General features: G+C 43.1%; 1 protein-coding gene across 3 annotated transcripts in view; it reads left to right on the plus strand.

Annotated features, from left to right (window-relative positions):
- Window positions 1-5271: 5271 nt before the first annotated feature.
- The window catches only part of LOC309389833 (uncharacterized protein), a 31896-nt gene continuing 16002 nt past the window's right edge, over window positions 5272-21165 (plus strand). Inside the window, exons 1-6 of one of the 3 annotated variants that reach the window (XM_081948682.1) lie at window positions 5272-5601; window positions 12323-12384; window positions 16493-16569; window positions 17102-17186; window positions 18982-19057; window positions 19933-19960. In XM_081948682.1, coding sequence (XP_081804808.1) covers window positions 12330-12384; window positions 16493-16569; window positions 17102-17186; window positions 18982-19057; window positions 19933-19960 — 321 coding nt within the window. In that variant the 5' untranslated portion in view covers window positions 5272-5601; window positions 12323-12329. Of the gene's footprint in view, window positions 5602-12322; window positions 12385-16417; window positions 16570-17101; window positions 17187-18981; window positions 19058-19932; window positions 19961-21165 lie in introns of all 3 variants that reach the window. The other 2 variants (XM_081948683.1, XM_081948684.1) reach the window with 2 other exon arrangements.

Below are 21165 nucleotides of genomic sequence, written 5' to 3' on the forward strand. Positions count from 1 at the left end.
TGTGATTATCTTTGTGACTTGGTGAACAAAGTCAATGGGGAAGCCTCATTCACTTAACTGTTGCTAACTTAACTGCAGAGATTCACTTTAACAGCTAGCAAAAAAAGGTGGTAAAATGGGGTAAAACTCACTTAACTGTCTTGCATAGCAATGGGAATTTTGGACTCGATTGTGGTCATAACTCAAGAACTACTGGTATTTTGCTTTCCCCTAAATGAAAGAATGTGCCTTCACATGTCCAAACTAGATACTATGTTGGCTGTGAGCAGAAAAACATACTGGATTAGAACACGTATAGCTTCTTTATTGGAACAATATGGTAAAAAATATCTGATTTATTTAATATTTTGTTATCAGAGATTCACTCTCAGTCCAACACACCTCACAGGGTTGTGGGGAAAATGGGAGGAAAAAGGTGTGTTGGTTATATTCACTGCCTTGGATTATTTGTAAAAATAAATGTGGGGTACAAATAAGTGACAACATGAGTTGCGTAAACCCAAAGCCTGCACAATGTAATAGTAATTCTCCCAAACCTGAAGTGCCAGAATAGGGGGGTTTATTATAGCAGTCTTGTTTGTAGGGATAGACAATATTTGGATGGCCATAATCAATACTTAGCAATGTTGGAAGAGAAAAAATGAACAGGTTGGAAATAGGAAAAAAGTATACATTGGATGGAGGAAGAGTTAATCCTTATTCATACTTCACCACTTCTCATTTCAAAGTAATAGAAAACTGATCTTGGCAGTAAGAACCACAGAAAGGGATTTGGGAGGTTCATACAGGCCTTCTCTTCAAGTTGCTTACCTTTTGTTTCGCATGATACACAAAGCAATTCACAGCTGATGGAAAGCTTTTATGAGGTGCGAACATGAATTGAGCCTGAAATACAGTTTTTGATCTCCACAGGTAGTTTTACATATGAAGTATATGCTATTTACTAAACTATTACCATTGCTATTTTTTTTCGATTATAGCTTGAGATGATGCTTCAAGACCAATTTTGCTTTTATTGTCGCAGTAAAGAGTAACCTAGTTTTTTGGCTAGGAGGCAGTTTGCTGGAAAAGGAGATAAACTTTATCTTGGTATTTACATTAGTAGGAATAAAATTTCAAGACATCAGTTTGCCATATTAGACCATTATTTGATTTGGAAGTTTTGCACATAAAGAATATGCAATGGGCAAATATGTGGGGGGGAAAGAGTATATTGTTTACTACATTATACGTGACAGTTTCCTATATGCAGAGATTGTGTTTTAGGGCTACTGAAATGCACCAGGCTACAATTTATCACATCTAATTGAATGATGTTGACTGTCTCCTTGTTAAGAGGAAAAGAATCCTGCCCTTTATATGGGTGAAGTCAGGGAGTGCAAGGCATTCTGATTACGAACGACACTGTTGTGTTCAAACCCGAACATTTCTGGGTCTTCTGAGCTAGTTGTACGTGACCATTTCAAATTTGTTTGGAATATTCTGAATTTTGCATGGACTTGAATGTCCAAAGAAGGAAATGGTATGTTTTCAGTGAAACCCCTAGATATTATAAGTAATTTGGGGGGAGCGACTAGCAAATCACCAATTCCAAATTTCCTAAACACCTCATAAGTCTCATATCCATATTATGATTATGGATGTATTGGCACTTGAGAACCCAACCCAGATTGTCTGGATTGCTTGTTTTTACAATGCAAGGCCGCCTAATTCTAATAATCGCCAAGTCAAACTTTACTTTCTGTGTATATTTTGAGATTTGAATTGTTACAACAAAATGGGTCTCTACAGTGTTCATAGTTGTTACATTGCAAACATCTCTTGCAATCTTTTTTATAAAAGGAACTGGCATTTACAGATAGAATCATTAGAAAAGAAACATTCCAAAAAGCACTGAATCATACAAAGAAAACTTTATGAGGGAAACAGTCTTCAGAGTTGAGGTGTATCATTTTAACTTGAAGCTCTTGTAAAATTGTGTATCATTCTGCCAGGGCACAGAATGTACTGAGAAATTAACAAGTTATAAGTACTACTTATTTTGGGCCTGCTGTTTTCTGCTAATTGTAAAGAACTACACTTTAATTTGCAGTATCTAATTTAGCAACTGCAGATGGCAGCCTCTAGCTGATCTCGGCTGATAGTGAAGAAACAAGTTCAAATTAGTTTAGAAGTTGGATGAGAAGCCATAAGGAAGCTCACAAATGTAGACTAGATTGAGGAACTGAAGAAATAACACTGAATGAGGGGGAGGGATATTGGTAAAGACAGTAAGAAAATTACATGCACAGGTTGAGAAATAATAATAATAATAATAAAAAATATTTATTTCTTAGCCGCACCCTCTCCCGAAGGACTCGGGGCGGCGTACAACAAAACATAGGAAATAAATATATCGACATACATATAACAAAACATATACCAAGACATATACACGACATATACAAGGAGGAGGTGAACTGATACATAAAAACAAGTAAAAACACAATGTTTAAAAACCCCTAAATAAATTGAATGCAATTAAAATACCCCAAATAAAAAAACCCGTCGGGAGCGATATAGTTGGATCAAAGTTGAGCCAGGCCAGCCACTTGAAAAAGGTGGGTCTTGAGCTTTACACGAAAGGAGCGGAGGTCAGAGGTATTCCTAATATCCGGAGGGAGGTCATTCCACAGGGCTGGGCCCGCCACAGAGAAGGCTCTACTCCTAGGAGCCGCCCCTCGACACTGTCTGGTGGACGGCACCTGGAGGAGGCCCTCTCTGTGCGAGCGGATTGGTCGCAGAGATGTATGGGGCAGAATACGATCCCGCAAGTAACTAGGTCCTGAGCCATGGAGCGCTTTAAAGATTGTTATCAAAACCTTGAAACGCACCCGATAGACCACAGGAAGCCAGTGCAGCTCGCGCAGGAACGGTGTCACATGGGAGTACCTAGTACTCCCCATAATTACCCGCGCGGCTGCGTTCTGGACCAACTGTAGCCTCCGGGTGCATTTCAAGGGAAGCCCCATGTAGAGACTCATTAAGAGTAAAGCTTGAAACTGGTATTACATAACAAATCTAGCAAAACAGCAAGTTCCCTTATTTTGTGATGATAGAACAGTCTTATATCCCTTGAAAATGGATTGTCACTGCACTCCTGAGCGTCCCCTAGTTCTTATTTCCAAACCTATTGCAAGAGTTCGGTTCAAAATCATGATAAGAGATAACAGTTTTCCTGCAGTCATCTGTTCCACGGGTATCAGGAAAAAGAGAAAGGAAAATAAGTTGTGAAAAGGAAAAGAGGGAGAGCGAACACTAGAAAGATACACTGATTTTTAAATCTTTGTGAATCCTTTTGGATTTTCAACATTTTTGCATAGCTGTGACTTAAAATGTGATCTATTCTCCATACAAGTCCTAAAACTAGAAAAAGAGCCATTGAATCATTTTCCTCAGGAACAGTTTAACTGAACAAATATAATGTTTTTAACTCCTGGTTTAAATATGGCTCTTGCCTACCCAGCTTCCCCAGAGACGGTTCCTGAGGAAATGCTTAAGAGAGAAAAGTATATTTATTCCTCACATTTACATGGCTGTTCATCTCACAAAAAAGTGACTTTGAATGGAATTCATCAGGCAATGAAACAGCAAATATATTTAAAAAATCATTTAAAACATATAAAGTCATTAAAACCTTTTAAAAACATCAATAAAACCAAAATACAACCACACAGAGAGTTAAAAAAGATCAACCACAGTGGAACCCTCTAAGACCATCCCTGAGATCGCGGGCCTCGAGGGATTTCCAGAATTATAACAGGGATAGAGATAGATAACGGGGGGGGGGGGGGGGGGGGGAGGACAGAATGCTTGAGAGAATGTGTACTTTGCCTTGATTAAAAAGCATGAAAGTTTGCACTGTCTGCACAATTCCTGAAGTCCCAGTAGATTTTATGAGCATTTCAAGTATAAATTTAAATCAAACTGGGACTGTACATGATTACAAAAACTACCGGAAAAGTCTACTTGTTATCCTCATGGGGCACCAGAAAGCATCGTATAATGGGGTTCATGTCACATGGTGATGATCAATGCATACAGTTCAAGGTTCATACTGTACTTCCAACCTAAGCACAAAGTGGTAAGCTTCATTCTTGTGACAGAAATGGCAGCAGCATGAGTAAATTTCAGGATTCTATAAGAAAAGTAGACTAGTCATCTCAAACTGCTGAGATGATTCTGCAAGCCTTCAACTCTTCACCTGAAGAGCCTAAATTGTTAAGTGTGTGACATCTGGGAACCAGTGAAGGTCTTTGTGCCCAGATATCACTGCAGCTTAAGTCTGATTAAAAGTAGCAAAGCTGCTTTAAGGGAAGATTGAAATAGTACAGGGAAGTTTGTTGAAAGCAATATAGATGCTTTGTGGCTATAGCTCAGTGCCGGTGACATTAGGTCAGGAAATGGGCATTTGATATTTGGTTCCTGGTGTCAACATATCATAAAGACTATATAATTTCCTTTCTATTGGAGCTGCCTGTGGATTGTCACAAGAAAAGAGGAAAGGTACCTGTCCATTAATTATATGTTGTACTGTTTTGGAAACATCTCCAATCATTCTTAGGTACTATGCCCGGGAGTTATATTCTAACCAATTTTGAGAGCACTGGTCGGGAGAGGCCATCTGCATAAATGTGTATATCATTGACAGCAATACTACTGATTTTAAAAGTTCCAGCAGTATATATATATTGTTTGGATTCTGCACACATACAACACGAAAGCATTAGAAGAAGCATTCTCATCTATGCAAATAATAAAAAGAGAAGAAATGCATTTTTTCATCTCAGTCTTTGCTAGTTCTGCATTTGTTTTTGTTTTTTTAAATTGATGCCCATTTAATCTAGATCACGTTATTATTCATCAACTAAACTTTGCAGTCTCATTCAATGAGTGCTCAGAAGCATATTTATATATTTTAGAAATAAGCTGTTGCCTTTTAGCAGGTTTGCAATGGGTGTTGAGCATGATTAAATTGGAGCTCTATTAAGCCCTGGCTGGGGGTAAACAGCAGCAGTTGCGATGTCTCAAGTTTGTTGATGTGATTCCAAAAATGATAAGCTTTGAGGAATAACAGTAATGTTCTTTACAGGTCTCCTTTCATGGTATTCCCAGCCTTGGCAAAATATTCTCTTGTGCCTTGAGCAGCCGAGGGGAATTTCCTTCCTGCAGCACGAGAGAGGGTTAACTCTTCATTCCAGGTTAACCTCTGTTAGCATACAACCAGAAAGACCTAACCATCACAAGCAGGCAGTGTTTACAAGACAGCCGTCATCCCTCCTATAAACAAGGGGCTTCTCCAGCAGCAGAAAAAGTGCATTCCAGAGAAGCAGAGTCTGGTTAGTCGAGCATCTGCCTTAGAGCAGGAGGGGCAGCCCAGGAACCTGATCTTCCGAAGTCGGCAGCTTTGCTTAAGGGCAGAGCAGGGACCGGTGTTGCTGTGGCTTATCTCCTTGGGTACCTTCAGACAAAGAGGAAGGCCCTTTCTGAGAGCATTCGTTCCTCTTGGCTCATCACGCTTTAGACCCTCTTTGCTTGATGACACTCAAAATCCTGTTGAGGGTAAGTCAGCTATTTAAATATTTGATATACAAACGGGGAAAGAAATGCACAAAGAAAGATCAACAAACGTCTCCTTTTTTGCTCTCTCGTGGGTCATTTAAAAGAGTTTTGAAATAAAGAATATCTTTCTGCAAGCAACGCTGTGTTATGCCAAATAAAAGTCCTTAATATCATTAAAAAACACTTTTAAATATGCTAATTAACAATGTGCATGACGGGGCCTGAGGGGAAAGAACAACTGTGAGTCGATACCGTATTTAACTGTTCCTGTTCTGCTTTCCTTCCTTCCTTGTGATTTATTTGCTTTTATTGGTGAGTGCATTTTGTGCACTATGGATTTAAAACGACACGTTGCATATGTCACTTTCTGAACCGTACGGTAGAATTATTTTGAATAGCAAATGTCTCTTTGAGACTGTGTAGAAAACTCAAAAAAAATAGATGTCGTTCAATCCATTCGAATCACTTTTTGCCACATTATCGAATTTGTACGATATGAGATACAAATGCAGATTGTGTTCTGAAGTCAAAAGGGAGTCAGAATTCTTCCAGACTTGGGCTAACGTGGGAGAAACCCGAGTGAGTCTAGACTCTAGAGCAGTGGTTCTCAACCTTCCCAATGCCGCAACCCTTTAATACAGTTCCTCATGTTGTGGTGACCCCCAACCATCAAATTATTTTCATTGCTACTTCATAACTGTAATTTTGCAATTTTCCGATGGTCTTAGGTGACCCCCAAAGGGGTCCCGACCCACAGGTTGAGAACCACTGCTCTAGAGGAAGAGATCTTCTCTGGAGAATGAAAAGCATAATTTGAGGGTGGTAATAGCAATTCCCTGAATTAAGCCTATGCCTCTTTATCATATTCCTTACTTTAAGGGGTTAGCACTTGGGAGCCTGGCATGACAGTCAGATAGCAAGACTGAGATAAAAGAGAGGTTCTTCAGTATTTAGTTTCCCCTCCTTTTCTGCTGTTTCTGGTTTGCCTCATGCAGACTGGATTATAACTGGTCTGGATTACAACTGCTTTTTATGGGACAGGTTTAAAAGGAACAACACAGCAAGGAGATTCTTCATTACAGTGATAATAAACAGGCTGGAAGGAGCAAACTTTAACAGGTACTTCATACTCTCAGCAAACAAGATGGTGGTAATGCAGCTCAGAAATATCTCCACGCCCCCTCGCCTTTGTTTTTCCCATTCTTTCAAGCTCTTCTAGGACCCTGGGAAAAAAAAGACTGGCCGAAGGTAAGTCAGTGACAGGTCAGCCACTCTTAAAAGAGTAAATGGTACTTTCAGGGATTCTGAAAATTGTTTTGAGGAAAGAAGTGAAGACGTTGAATGAAACACAAAGATACTACATGGATCCTGTGAGTGTGTTGATATTAGTGTTACAGTATTCACAGCACACAGTCGCTCACACATGGCTTCTGTTTTTGTGAATGCATGGCTTAGATTGGATTTTATTAACTCAGTTCCACCACTGCAGCACTGGTATAAGGCTCCTATTGGCTTTCAGGACCATATCAACCAAGCCTGGGAAAAAGACATGTCTGAATTTGCATATTATTAAATAAACGCACTGAATCGGGTGTAAGAGCCGTGTTGGTTTCAGTGATTAGAATGGACTATTGCAGGATAATTCTGCTGACTGTCAGCAGTTCGATGCATGACTTTTGGAAGGCATTAAAGACCTGGTTTTTCTCCTTGTTTCTGACCCATTGCATGATTTTTTTCCCCTTCAGCACTCTGGATTTGGCTTTTAATGTTTGAATTATTCTTGATATTTTGTTCCATTATGTGTTTTCTATTGATTTTACTGACACAGATAGTTCTCCGCTTGTGTTCATTGATTCGGCAACCGTTCTAACTCGCAACAGTGCTAAATGAGGGGCACTTACAATCAGTCCTCAGAGTTCCGGCCATTGCAGCGCCCCTGCAGTCACATAATTGTGGTTTCTAATGTTCCCTGCCAGCTTCCCACAAGGAAGGTTAATGAGGAAGGCAGCAGGAACTTGGAAGTCACAGTCACATGAGGTTCTCGCTCATCCTTAACAATGGCAACTTGGGATTGCCAAAACTGCCATCACTAAGTGACTCAGACATGTGAAATTGCACTTTATAGAGTCTCTTAGCAATGGCAATTCCCATCCTAATCGCCACTGTAACCTGAGGACTCCCTGTACTGATTATGTACAGCTCCCTGAGTTATGTGCTGAGTAGGGCAACAATATAAATATAAACTGAGTAGGATAACAATAAACAAGATAGAGTCTTCTCGCAGTTCAGCTTGACTATGTGACTTCATGGATGCCTCTGTGTTGCAGCAACAATATGGAAATAATTTACCATTGCCTTCTTCCAGAATATTTTTTTGTCTTACTTCTCAATTTAATCTGAAGCCAAAGGAGTTCCTGTTGGTCTCTCCTCTGTGCTGCTTCAGATACTAGGACTATTTGGCCCCAAAATAGGGGCACAAATTAAGATGGTGATGGCTGTTTCTGTTGCACCTCATAGTTTATGAGTTGTTAAACTATGCAGCACATGGGAAAAAATGGAATGAAAATATTTTCCTATTATGAAATAAACATGATTTTTCATTGCATACCAACCTCACTGGATTTTTAAAAAAAATGTATTTACTCCCAACTCCCAAGTCCTTTCACTTTGTCTTAAAGCACTTTCCCCATTTCCATGTAGCCCTCTGCATTCTTATATTTCAACTCTTGTTTCATCTGGCTTCTGTGTTTATCTAGTTGCTTAAGCCCTACAGCATTTCTTCTGCATTTTCAAAGCTCCAAAACTGTCTGCGCTCGATGACCTGATTTGCATGTCAAGCTGCTGCCCTGTAATAAATTGCCATGTAGGGAAACTCTGATGTTGAGGCAGTTTTGGATAGTTTCCAGGTGATGGCAGTTTTCTGTTGGGAGGCCCCAAATACTTCTCTTTTCTCCGTGGATCAGCGCTGAACTGAATGTAGTCTGCAGAGCTGTTTGTCAATGTAGCTCACTGAACCCATCTCACCATCAGCATCTGTGAATTGATGTTAGGCTTGCTGATATTCCTCCACCTGAAGTATTTAACAAAAAATTGGATAGCCATTTGTCTGAAACGGTATAGGGTTTCCTGCCTAGGCAGGGGGTTGGACTAGAAGACCTCCAAGGTCCCTTCCAACACTACTATTGTATTGTAAAATGGCCAGAAAGAAATAATGTCTCCATATACATTCTTGTCCCCTCTCTCGGTTATTTTGCCTATTCTTTGCCTGTTCTTCTCCTAAACAAAACAAGTCTATTATATTTTAATATAGTCTAATATATAGAATATATATTTGATTCTATTCGATTCTTTTTGCACTTATAATAAGTGCAAATGTACTGCCTATTAGGAAACTACATTCTGTGTAGACCAGGGGTGTCCAAACTTGGCAACTTTAAGACTTGTGGACTTCAACTCACATAATTCCCCAGCCAGCAGAGCTGGCTGGGGAATTCTGAGAGTTGAAGTCCACAAGTCTTAAAGTTTGCCAAGTTTGGACACCCCTGGTGTAGACTATTCATTTCATCTCGTCTATCATTTGTCTTATTAAGACAAATTAAGTCCTCAACTTATGACCACAACGCACAACCCAAATTTCTGTTCCTATTGCAATATAATATTGCAATATAAGAAGCCAGACAGATGTTAAGTGAGTGTTGCCCCATTTTATGACCTTTCTTGCCGTAGTTGTTAAGGGAATCATTGTAGAGGTTAAGTTAGTTACACGGTTGTTAAGTGAGTGGGGATGCTGCAGCTGCCATAAGTTTGAAAAATGGTCATAAGTCACTTTTTTTCAGTGCTGTTGTAACTTTGAACAGTCACTAAATGAACTGTTGTAAATTGAGGACTACCTGTACTTATTGGCAACCCTGTCTGGAGATGCCAGCCTGGGAGCCTCCACAGATAAAGTGGAAGGGAACTTCTACTACTAAGATAAAGTTGCCACCTTTGAAAATAATGTCTTTTCAAATAATGGGTAGATAAAAGGAATCCTAAATAATGTATTTTCAAATAATAAGAAGGTATACAAAGTAATCCTAACTTCTCTGACCTTCTGGTGGAAGTGGATTTTGTAGAGGACCCATGTCAATGGAGTTGTGGGAAGAGGGATACTCAATGTTCTTCCAGAAATTATGTGGAAGTGGAGCAGTTTTAGCTCCAATGACTCCAATGCAGTAGTGGGTTGCAGGTGGTACGCCCGGTAAGGGCGTACCAGTGCCTGCCCGGAGCATCGGGTACCGTTCCGGTATGGTGCTCCAGAGGGCCCACCTGCCCGCCCGAGCTCCTTACCTGTCCTTTAAAGCCTTCTGCACACGCGTATGGTGCATACAGTGCCTGTGCGACGCTCCGCCGAGCAGCTGGAGTGTCTCAGAGGCTTGCAGAGGTGTCACTGGCAGTTACGACGCATGCGCGCGCCACGAGTGTCCATGTGGGTGATGCCGGGCCCGTTCCAACCGTACCAGTTGGAACGGGATCCGGAACCCACCATTGCTCCAATGACTCTGTGTTAATAAGCTGAGCAGTATCAGACCCTTTTACTTTTTCTTTCTGGATTTCAAGAGCTATTTGGGGTAGAAATTTTGGTAGTGGCATGAGCTGTTTAGACTATAGAAGTGCTAGACAGAGGACCACTCTTCCCCACAGTTCTTCCCCCAGTTTCGTTAGGAAAGTTTGATTTAGATTCTGTCCCCTGTTTGTTTTATTACCAAATATAAATATTAAATTTTATATATTTTGCAAGGGCAGCAGGGAAGGGAATGATACAGAATGACAAAAGAGGCTGCTGATAAAAGGGCAAAACAAAATCTGCACAACTTGCCACAGCTAACTATCTAACTATACAGGACAACTTGCAACTCATTATGGGACAACTCACTGCAGGAAATAGAGTTACACGAATATTGAAGAAATAGTGGAATAGAATAGCAATAGCACTTAGACTTATATACCACTTCATTGTGCTTTTACAGCCCTCTCTTAGCGGTTTGCAGAGTCAGCATATGGCCCCCAACAATCTGGGTCCTCATTTTACCCGCCTCGGAGGGATGGGAAGCTATGTCAACCTTGAGCCAGTGAGAATCAAACTGCTTAGCCTGCAATACGGCGTTCTAACCATGGTGCTGCCATGTCTCCTTAAATCATTAAAGAAAGGATGCCAAAGGAGGGACAAAATGAAATGGGAATGACAAAAATTAAAATAATTTTCCAATTATTTGAAATAATTAAAACGGATTATTAAATTGTTCCTGCAGCTAGTTGCCAAATGGCAAATTGGCCGTGGTGAGTTGGCTGCGGTGAGTTTTCCTATTCTGTTCTGGAGTACACTCTTAGATAAGAACAAACACCATTTTCTTTTCTTTCTTTTTTTCACCCGAACTTCTACAAAGATGCCTTCAAGATTAATCTGGAGATGCAACATCAGAAATTCTAGTCATACAATGACTTCATCGATCATTTACTTACATATGAATCAATTCTATTCAGAGTTTGCATGGCACATTACACTGCAAGTTGTCCAATTGAGCCAAGTTCACTGCAGTTTACATGGTGTCCAGAGGTGGGATTCACTTGCCTTCCCTACCAGTTTGCAACTGTGAGTGCACATGCCTCATCTGCGCATGCGCATGCGCATGGCCTTCTGCACATGTGCAGTGCTGGCTCATTAGGTCAGGGCAGGTGGGCAGAACCTCCTGCAGCCACCACTACTGGTTTGCCCGAACCGGAGAGAACCGGCTGAATCCCACCTCTGACAGTGTCATGCTTGGATAGTTGTGTGAAAAAGAGAATGGAAGAATCTTGTGGCATATCCACAATGCAAACTCTTAATATTTTTCTTCCTCCAGTTGGTAGCCTCTGGAATATGTTTGAACTACAATTCCCAACATTCTTAGCATGTTGGGATTTGTAGTCCCCCTCCAGCTGAACCAAGAATAGAGTCAAAAACGTTTGATTTCCAAATCATAGGCAACTGTACTGAGCAATAAACATGCTCAATGGCATCTCTTGTTTTTACTGGTAATTGCTAAATTTTACCATTGCTGGCAAAATTAGTATTCCACTGCACTCAATTCCTTGCTTATTCTTTCCACTCAGTTCTGAGCCTTCCCCAGCAGATGGCCTTGTAGATTTTTTAAAAATTCTTTTTTCTCCTTCCTGGATTAGACAAGAGAGTCAGCTTGGGAGTCTGGAAACTGTTAGTAGGGTTAAAATATGATGATTTTCTGTGATTCTGTGACTCACAGATTTTGGGAGAATACATTTACAGGGAGTTCCCTTCAGTTTATTTACCAGGGAGGCAAAAGGCACAGCAGACTGCAGCATTGGCTGTCAGCCTGATCCAGCAAAGAGAATGGCAGGCTACTGCAGAGGTAAGATAGCTGATTCCATGCCAAGCGGTGCCTGTGGGAGATGGCGAGGCTAAGGCGGGAAAGAAGGATTGAAGGATGCTTACTGCACTCCATATGATTAGATCACACTGCAGAAGAGGGTTCAGCCTGAAGCAGCCCCCTCTGACCGCACTACCCTGCCAGATATTCCAAGGTTATCTCTCCTGGAGTGACAATCCTCATACAATTTTCACTTCCACACTCAACTGGAGAAGTGGTCGCCCACTTCATTAAGGAGCCTGTCTGCTTGTTGGTCAAGCTTCATAGTAATTAATCAAGCCTAATTATCCTTTCAGCAAAGAAATGCAGATACAGCATCTGGGAGATCTGGATGGACCTGTGCTGCCTTTGGATGCCGGTAAGCAGCTTGGGCATGGATTGGATGGAGTAACGACCAGCTTTGGGGTAGGGAAGGGGGCTGTCTCATAATTTGATGGGGTGCTAGCCTTATGTGATCTATTAAGATTAATCAGAGCTTGGTATCATTAGTGGCTGGTAGGTCTTCACTACACAAAGTTAGCAGCTTTCAACAGATGTAACTATCTCAAAGAGAGCAAATGCCCCTGCATCTAATGGAACAATCACAAGTTTAGGACTTAGTGAACCCTTCTGGCTCCTATTAAAAGGGAGAAAGAACACAACCCACTCTGGCTCCCACATTTTCTTTTCATTCTTATTTCCTTCTATTCTGGCCTATAGCTGGAACATTTCTCAGTTGCAATAGATCCAGTATAATGCCACAATCTATTCTGGGTGCAGTGGCTGTTTTTTCTCTGCCACTTTAACAACAGCACCACTCCTTGTTTATCCTTCTGCCCCGTGTACAGCATATTCATTCATTTATTTTATTTAGTTAGTTTGTCAAACATGTACAAGATAACAGGTATACATATAAACATGGGCATGAACAAAGGAAATGAGTGCAATTAAATGGAGACATTAGGACAGGGATGGTAGGCACGTTGGTGCTCTTATGCACGCCCCCTTTACGGACCTTTTAGGAATGGGGTGAGGTCCACGGTAGACAGTTTGAGGTTGAAGCTGTGGGGGTTTGAGATGTAGCAATGGAGTTAGGTAGAGCATTCCAGGCGTTGACCACTCTGTTGCTGAAGTCATATTTTCTACAATCGAGTTTTGAGCGGTTTATCTTGAGTTTGTATCTATTGTTTGCCCGTGTATTGTTGAGGTTGAAGCTGAAGTAATCGTTGAGACTTGGATGTTGTAGCAGACAATTTTATGTACTATGCTTAGGCATTAGATTGATACCAGAAGGCCTTGCTCTGATCTCTTGGCTAAAGCTGGTTTGGACATTCTCCATGCTAGATGGAAGGTTATGTCATTGCTTTGAGCTAGGCTAAGTCAGGAAACAGATCAAAAGGATCGCAGGAAAGCTACTTTATCACAGTAGGATATAATAACAGAACCTTGAAAACTTGTCAGAGTTTCTCTCTGCCCCATCTTATACCAAACTAGCTCTACCCGGCCACACGTTGCTGTGGCCCAATCTGGTTAAATGGAAAAGAAAGAAAAGAAAAAGGGCAAGTTTCTAATATGTTTAATTTCACAATGCTTGTGGGTATACAATATTTTTTGTTGTTCCATTGTCTGTGCAGATATAGAGATTGTCTGGTTTGCCGACTCTAGAACACGCAACATATAATTGTCCATGTGAGAAACAATTTTCAATTGCTGGAAAGACATTGGACCGGGCACATTTACCAACAGCATGAGAAGAAAGAAACATTCCCAGGGTGGTTCCCTCCGGGCAGGGTCATGCCGTTGCCAGCAGTGGCAAGGTTCATGAGGGTCTTGCCCACCTGGCAGGCCCTGCTACTTGGTGCACCGGCCACGGCTCCCCCAGGAGCGGGCCCCCCCGCACGGAAGTGAGCCACGGTGGCCTCTGCAAGAGCTGCCCCTGAGGACGCTCCTGCAGGCCCCGGTCTGGCACCCTCCAAGCTCCCCATGACAGACAGCATCCAGAACGACTGGCTGGATGGAGCCCCTCTGGACATGGGCAGGGGGACTCCAGCGTGGGAGGGAGGCTGGGGGTGTCCCTGGTGGGCGTAGTGGGGCGGTGGGTGGGCAGTGCCGTTGGTCAGGCCTCGGGGCTGCTGGGCTGGGCAAAGCTGGTTGGGGAAGACGGCACCGGGCTGTTGGCCTCGTGGAAGTTGTTGAGCGTCTCCGCGGAGGAGCTGCGCTCCGGTTCCCCCAAGTTGGTGGACCGGGAGAGCAAGACGTCCAGGATCTCGGAGGAGGAGAGGTCCTTGGTGTACGACTCGTCCAGGTCGTCGTAGCTCTCCGTGTCTTTGGCAATGCTGTTGGAGCTGAGGCTGGCTGAGGTCTGCCCCGGGGTCATGCTGGTGATCTGGAAGCCACTCTTCTTCTTCAACTGTGCGCCCACTGGACCCCTGATGCCTCCTCCTCCCTGCGAGAGCAGCGCAGGCTCTGCAGAGGAGGCACCCCAGGAGGGCAGGAGGAGACCGAGATGGAGGCAGCAGCAGAGGCCGGGGAGGCCCATCGGCTGGGCCAGTGGGCCAGACGGGAAGTCCTCCAAGCTGGCACCGCTGCTGCTGCCAGCCTGCCAAGACAGCATTGCAGGCTGTGCCATCTTCTTCCTCTCCTGCGCCTTCGCCGCTGAGTCAGGCTGCTGCTGCATTGGGGCCGGTGGAAGGCCTGAGAGAGGAGGCGTCCAGCGTCCCCTGAGGAGCAGGAGGAGGAGGAGGAAAGAGGCACTCCTGGTGACACAGACGCAAGGCAGCCCCTGCCAGCCATGGCTCCATCCAGAGACAACGACGCCACTGCTGCAGCCGCTGTCTCATGGGGCAGCCAGCGGCCGCCCCAGCCCTGATGTGCCTCAGGCTGACACTGCCGCCCCATTGGAGCCACCTTGGTGAGGCCGTAGCTGGCTCGCTGTGAGGGGGGTGGAGAGCGCGTGTGGCCGGCCGGGCTGAGGAGATGCTCCGTCTCCGCCTCCTCTGGAGCTCTACTGGGCTGGGCGGGGGGAGGCTGGCTTAAGGGCAGGGGATGGCAGCCGAGGGATGGCGCAGGCACCGCCCCACCACAGACAGCAAAGGCCAGGCGGGAGGGGAGGGGAGAGAGGGGAGGGGGAGGCCAAAGGGCTTCGGCTCCCCTTGGCGGAAATGGTCGAAGCTCATTGGAGGAGGAGTGGAAAGGGGAAAGGGTGCGGCCGCAGCCCAGTCACACATATGAAGGGACCGTCGGGACAAAGCTGGAGAGAGGCCGAACTGTTCCAAATATACTATACTCACGAAATGAACGCTATGGTAAACAACACAGTTCAATTCCAACGCAATGTCACACGAAATAATTAAATCAAAATGAAAATAAATTGAAATCTATGAAAATTCAATATAACAATGCTATCGGAAACATTGAAATGGAATCATGAAATATTTAGTATAGCATGTGTTGCTTTTACGTCCAGCAGATGGCGCTGGTTTTTAAAAAAGCATGTTTTTACAAAAAAGCATGTTTTTACCTGTCACAGGTGTGACATCTATATAATATACATATATAAAAACATGCACATATTCGAATGCAATGTTGTGTCAAAATTTCAAAGCAATCAGTGAAGAACTTTCGGAGATTTGAGATTTTGAACAAACAAACATTACATTTTTATTTATATAGATGAAACTAAGGGTTATTGTGAGTTTCTTTCTCGTGCTTTCCACTTTATCAGGACTGAATTGTAATTTGCCTTCCCTTCAAGGCTCATCTGTTCCTTCACCAAGGTCATCTCTGTATTCCTCTACAGTAGGGGTTTCCAATCGTGCCAACCTTAAGACTTGTGGACTTCAAATCCCAGAATTCCCCAGTTTTAAAATTGCCAAGGTTGGTCACCCCTGCAAACAGAGTTTCACAAGTGGTGCTACAAAGTTACTGCTGTTTCAATATGTCTTTGCTTGAAATAAAAATATTTTGTGGATTCAGTATATTTATCTGTCAGTTGTGTGATTACTCTTCCGTGATCAAGTCTCAAGTCTCAAGAACACTATGCTGCCATCCCTACATCAGGTGGAATTTCTGGGAGCCCAGACCCCATCTTCAAAAAAATGTTTCAAGAACATTAGATTGGAGATAGCTGACCTAAGATTTTCTACTTGCTTTAGAATGCATCTACTGTCAGCCCATTCTCCCATCCTCATTGTCAATTCTCTGAATAAAGGCCCAACATACTCTGATAACTCACCTTTGACTTGCATATTAGAACTCATATTGTTCCTTCTGGAAGGAACCCACTTAGCAAGGAGAAATGCGAGGACCTGCTACTTCTCCCATTTTCTATTCGGAGTCCTCTAGCATCCAGATCTCGTTCCTAAGATGCCGAAAATGATGATGCCAATCCTGTTGTCAAATTCTGGGTTTAGGTTGAATGGGAAATTTTCTCGTGAACACAATAGGTGCAAGAAGAGAAGAATAAGTTTCTGTATTTGTTCCTTCAGAAACAACGGCCACTTCAGAAGGAGAATCAGAAAGAATGGTGAATGAAAGAAGCCAAAGCTCTGGTGGCAAAGCCAAAGTAAGTAAGACTGGAATGGTTTTACAATTGCTGCCTTATTTTCAAGAGGGGATTCCCAGCTTTTAGTGCTAGGGATTGATCAGGCCCCGGATGGCTTAGCTTTGGCTTTAGAACTGTATGTATTGTTGTCAGAGTATTTTCCAAAACATGTTCCTTCAGTTCGATATCTTGGAGATGGGCTGACTGGGCATTCTGAGAGCCGTAATCCAAGATGTATATAGAGAATATCAGGTTGGAGAAAACTTTATTGGAGCATATTATTCAATTGGAATCTCTTTTACTTTATTGTAACATGATGTGAGGCTTGAAACAAATATACCAATGTTCTAAATGAAAAAAAGTATGAAGGAAGGTTTTCTCTTCAGCTGGTGTTATTCATAACAGCCCACTCTGCTGCGTATAGTTCTCGTGGTATCATGGTTCTTCTTTCCAAGTTAACTCTATTTCCCTAGGAGGATCTAATCCATGTTGAGGAACGAATGCGCGTGTATGTTTCTGTTGCTTGGCTGTAACTACACTTGTTCCTTTGCAGCTTTCTGTGGTGGGATCCCAAGAGCTGGCAAAGAGGAGCAGAGTCCAAGCAGTGTGCTTCAAGGACATCTGTGACAGTGACGAAGGTTGGTGAATGAGTGCTAGATTTATCTTGTGTTCTCCTTTCTTTGCATTGTTGTCCTTCCATATGGTCCAAATTTTCTCCCCCCTCCTTATTTTTATTTCATATTCAAATATCTTTCAGAACTCACCACCCTCCGTTTGTTTTCTACCTTTCATTTTGTTTCTTCCAATTTTGTTTTCCCTTTTGTATATCTATTTAATTTATGCTCCTAACCTTCCAGGAATGACTAGTTGACTTCCTTTTCTTCCCCAATTCCAATTTTTCCATCTCTAAAAGATTAGCATTTTCTCCATTTTTATATTCCTCAGGAATTTTCTTCGAGCTTGCACCTCTAGAATTATGAGTGCTGCAAGTTAGCCATATATCGAAATTTCTATTGAAATAAGCAAACCCCATATTCATGTTCTGAGACTGTGTAGAATGGCTACTTAGCCTAGGAAAAAGGATCCAGTTTAATGCCCTATCTGAATGATTTCTACTGTAATCTGTGTAAAAACAAATGGCCAGGAACTGTTAGGGCAAATTGTTTTATCAGGAATGTAACTTCCATTTCAAGTGCTTTTGAGCAGTCTGCAGTTACTGGCCTGCCATACCTTTGCAATAAATTTCTAGCCCAAACCACCCCAACGAGGCTGTCGAAATGATGTCCCGGTGTTTGGAAGCCTTCGGGGTCTGGATGGGGGACAACAGACTCAAGCTCAACCCCTCCAAGACTGAGTGGCTGTGGCTACCGGCACCTCGGTTCAGCCAGTTGACACCATCACTGGCCATAGGGGGCGAGCAATTGCCCCCTGTGGAACGGGCGCGCAATTTGGGCGTCCTCCTAGATGCCCGGCTGTCGATGGATGACCATGTGGCAGCCGTGGCAAGGGGGGCGTTCCACCAGGTTCGCCTGGTGCGCCAATTGCGCCCCTTACTGGACCGGGATGCCCTACGCACGGTCACTCATGCGCTGGTGATGTCTCGTCTGGACTACTGCAATGCCCTCTACATGGGGCTCCCCTTGGGACGCGCCCAAAGACTACAGCTAGTGCAGAATGCGGCCGTGCAGGCCATCATGGGGAGTACTAGGTACTCCCACATAACACCTCTCCTGCGCGAGCTGCACTGGCTGCCTGTGGTTTTTCAGGTGCGTTTCAAGGTGTTGATTACCATCTTTAAAGCGCTCCATGGCACAGGACCCAGCTACTTGCGGGATCGCATCCTACCGCATACATCCCTGCGACCAATTCGCTCTCACAGGGAGGGACTCCTCCTGATGCCGTCCACCAAGCAATGCCAACGGGTGGCGCCTAGGAGTAGAGCCTTCTCTGTGATGGGCCCAACCCTCTGGAATGACCTCCCTCCCGACATTAGAACCACCACCGACTTCCGCTCCTTCTGTCAAAAACTAAAGACTCACCTGTTTCGACTAGCCGGCTTGGCCCATCCATAGTTTTATCTCACCTCCTGCCAGATATTTTTAGTTGGGTTAATTTTAACTTTTTGGGGTATTTTTAGGGGTTATTTTTAATATGGTTTTAATAGCTTTACTTTAAGATACAGCCTTTTAACCTCCTCATCTAATTTAAGGATTTGTGTATTTATATTTATTCCTATGTATTTGTGTTTTAATTTGATTGTACACCGCCCCGAGTCCCTTTCGGGAGAGGGGGCGGTCTAGAAATCTAAATAAAAGTAAAGTAAAGTAAAGTAAAGTAGCCAAAATAATCTCAATGGATGACTAAATGTCTTTATTTTTTTCTAATCTGTTCCTAATTTGTGTTGTTTCCACTTTATTTGTTAAACTTATCTAGAATCAGATTCTTCTGAAGATGAATTGAACACTTCACAAGTGGAGGTTTCTGTGCTTCAGAGGCTGGGCCTGCATAGGTAAGAGCCATCCACATGTCTCACAGGACTCTTTCATAGGCCTTCTTGCTTATCTGTTTTTTTGTGAGTGGGAAAGGCTCTCTAAAATAAGACAGTAATTCCTAGATGGCTTTAAAATGGCCTTAAAATCCAAACAAACACAACTGAACTCCAATAATTGTGGGATGCAGTGGCTCAGTGGGTAAGACACTGAATTTGTTGATCAGAAAGGTCGGAAGTTCGGCGGTTTGAATCCCTAGCACCGCATAATGGAGTGAGCTCCCATTACTTGTCCCAGCTTTTACCAACATAGCAGTTCGAAAGCATGTAAAAATGCAGGTAGAAAAAATAGGAACAACCTTTGGTGGGAAGGTAACAGCGTTCTATGCACCTTAAATGTTTAGTCACGCTAGCAAAATGACCGTGGAGACATCTTCGGACAGCGCTGGCTCTTCGGCTTTGAAACAGAGATGAGCACTGCCCACTGGAGTCGGGAACAAGTAGCACATATGTGCAAGGGGGACTTTTACCTTTACCTTTAATTGCTTGTACCAACCTTAGCAACAACATTTCTGAAATCAGTAACAATTATTATAAATAATCTTTCCATATCATTTACAAGGTATTTCCCCTTGTATATTTGAGTTACGTCTTGCACTTAACATCCCTCTGAACTGTACCAATCTGAATATGTTTGCTCACAGCTTCTGTAAATCAGAGACCAAGGTTGCAATAGTGGGGGATGTCTTTCTGCATTCTCTCCAGCTTCATGGGTGAAATGATTCAGGTTGGAAGCTACAGAACCTCTCCTCTGCTAAGTTGTTTGAGCTTTGCCAGATCACTAATATCAGATATTAGTAATATCTACTGTGTATGATTTTGTATTTTCCTTGCAGGGCATCTCTGACAGAGCAAGATGTGGAGGTAAGTGTTGTTGTCCATGCAGCTGAATTCTTTCTCATTCATAGCATTTTAGCTTTTTCAGAAGATATTCTGATGCTTATTGAGATAGATGTTTTAAAATAATTGGCTTCTTGGCTAGCTTGGAGTCCTCTTTTTCTAACCTGTAGAATGAGGCTCAACTGCATCTATCCACTACAGTATTGACTCAGAGGTGGGCTACTACAGGTTCGCCCAGGTTCAGGAGAACTTGTAGCTCATATTATGGCCGGTTCAGAGAACCTCCAAATCCCATCCCTCGCCCCACCCCGCTCACTCTGCCCCACCCCTCCCATTACTTTCCACATGGCCCATTTTGGATGCGAGATAAGTGCAGGGCCCGCGAAGAGGCTCTAGGAGTGGGGGAAACAGGCCTCCTGGAAGTTTCAGAATCCTGGCCTCTGGAGGGCCTCCAGAGCACAGGAGAGGCAGTTTTTGCCCTCAAGGAAAGCCTCTGGAGCCTGGGAAAGGTGAAAACGCCCACCCTCTCCTGTGGTAGAGGAGGCCAACTAGGCCATGCTCACCCAGCAACCGGGCAGAGAACCTGTTGCTGTAAGATTTGAAGCCCACCCCCGAGTATTGTCCTTAGTGAAGAACATTTCCCTTCATCAAAGATGTTTGCATAATTGTAGCATTAAGTTCAGCTTCCCTAATAACATTGGCCGGGTTGGCAAATTTTCTATGTACCAGAGGACTCAAATGATTTAAATTCCTTTCTCGTTGCATTACAACGTCACTAGAAAGCATACAATGGATAAATGCATGTGACACTAGGCATTTTTCAGCAGGGAAATAAAAGATTTGTATTTCAATTTCCCAACAACGAAACAATAATACGTTATTGCTTGGGAGGCACCAGTTTTCTTAGTTAAAGGGTATGAGTCCTGGGAAACTGTCTGAAACAATTAATAATTTAAGATGACCAGGTCATCATGAAAGGTGACATTTCATATCAGTATATTTTAGTCAGTCAAAGCTCCTGGCAAACTGCCCAGACAGGTCCATGCAGTTTTCTGGGCAACGTCTATGGAGAGTTAGGTCATGATTGCGCCAAAGGTTCTTTTTTTCCCTTAAAGGGTAACTAGACCTTCTTGGTTCTTTTCCTTTGAAAACATTTTGTTTCTCAACCAAGAGCTGAAGAATCTTCTTGCATGAGAAGCTAAACATGTTCAAAGGAGAACAACCAAGGA

The sequence above is a fragment of the Natrix helvetica genome, assembly GCF_964273705.1.
Source record: "Natrix helvetica genome assembly, chromosome: 3".
Classification (NCBI taxonomy): domain Eukaryota; kingdom Metazoa; phylum Chordata; class Lepidosauria; order Squamata; family Natricidae; genus Natrix; species Natrix helvetica.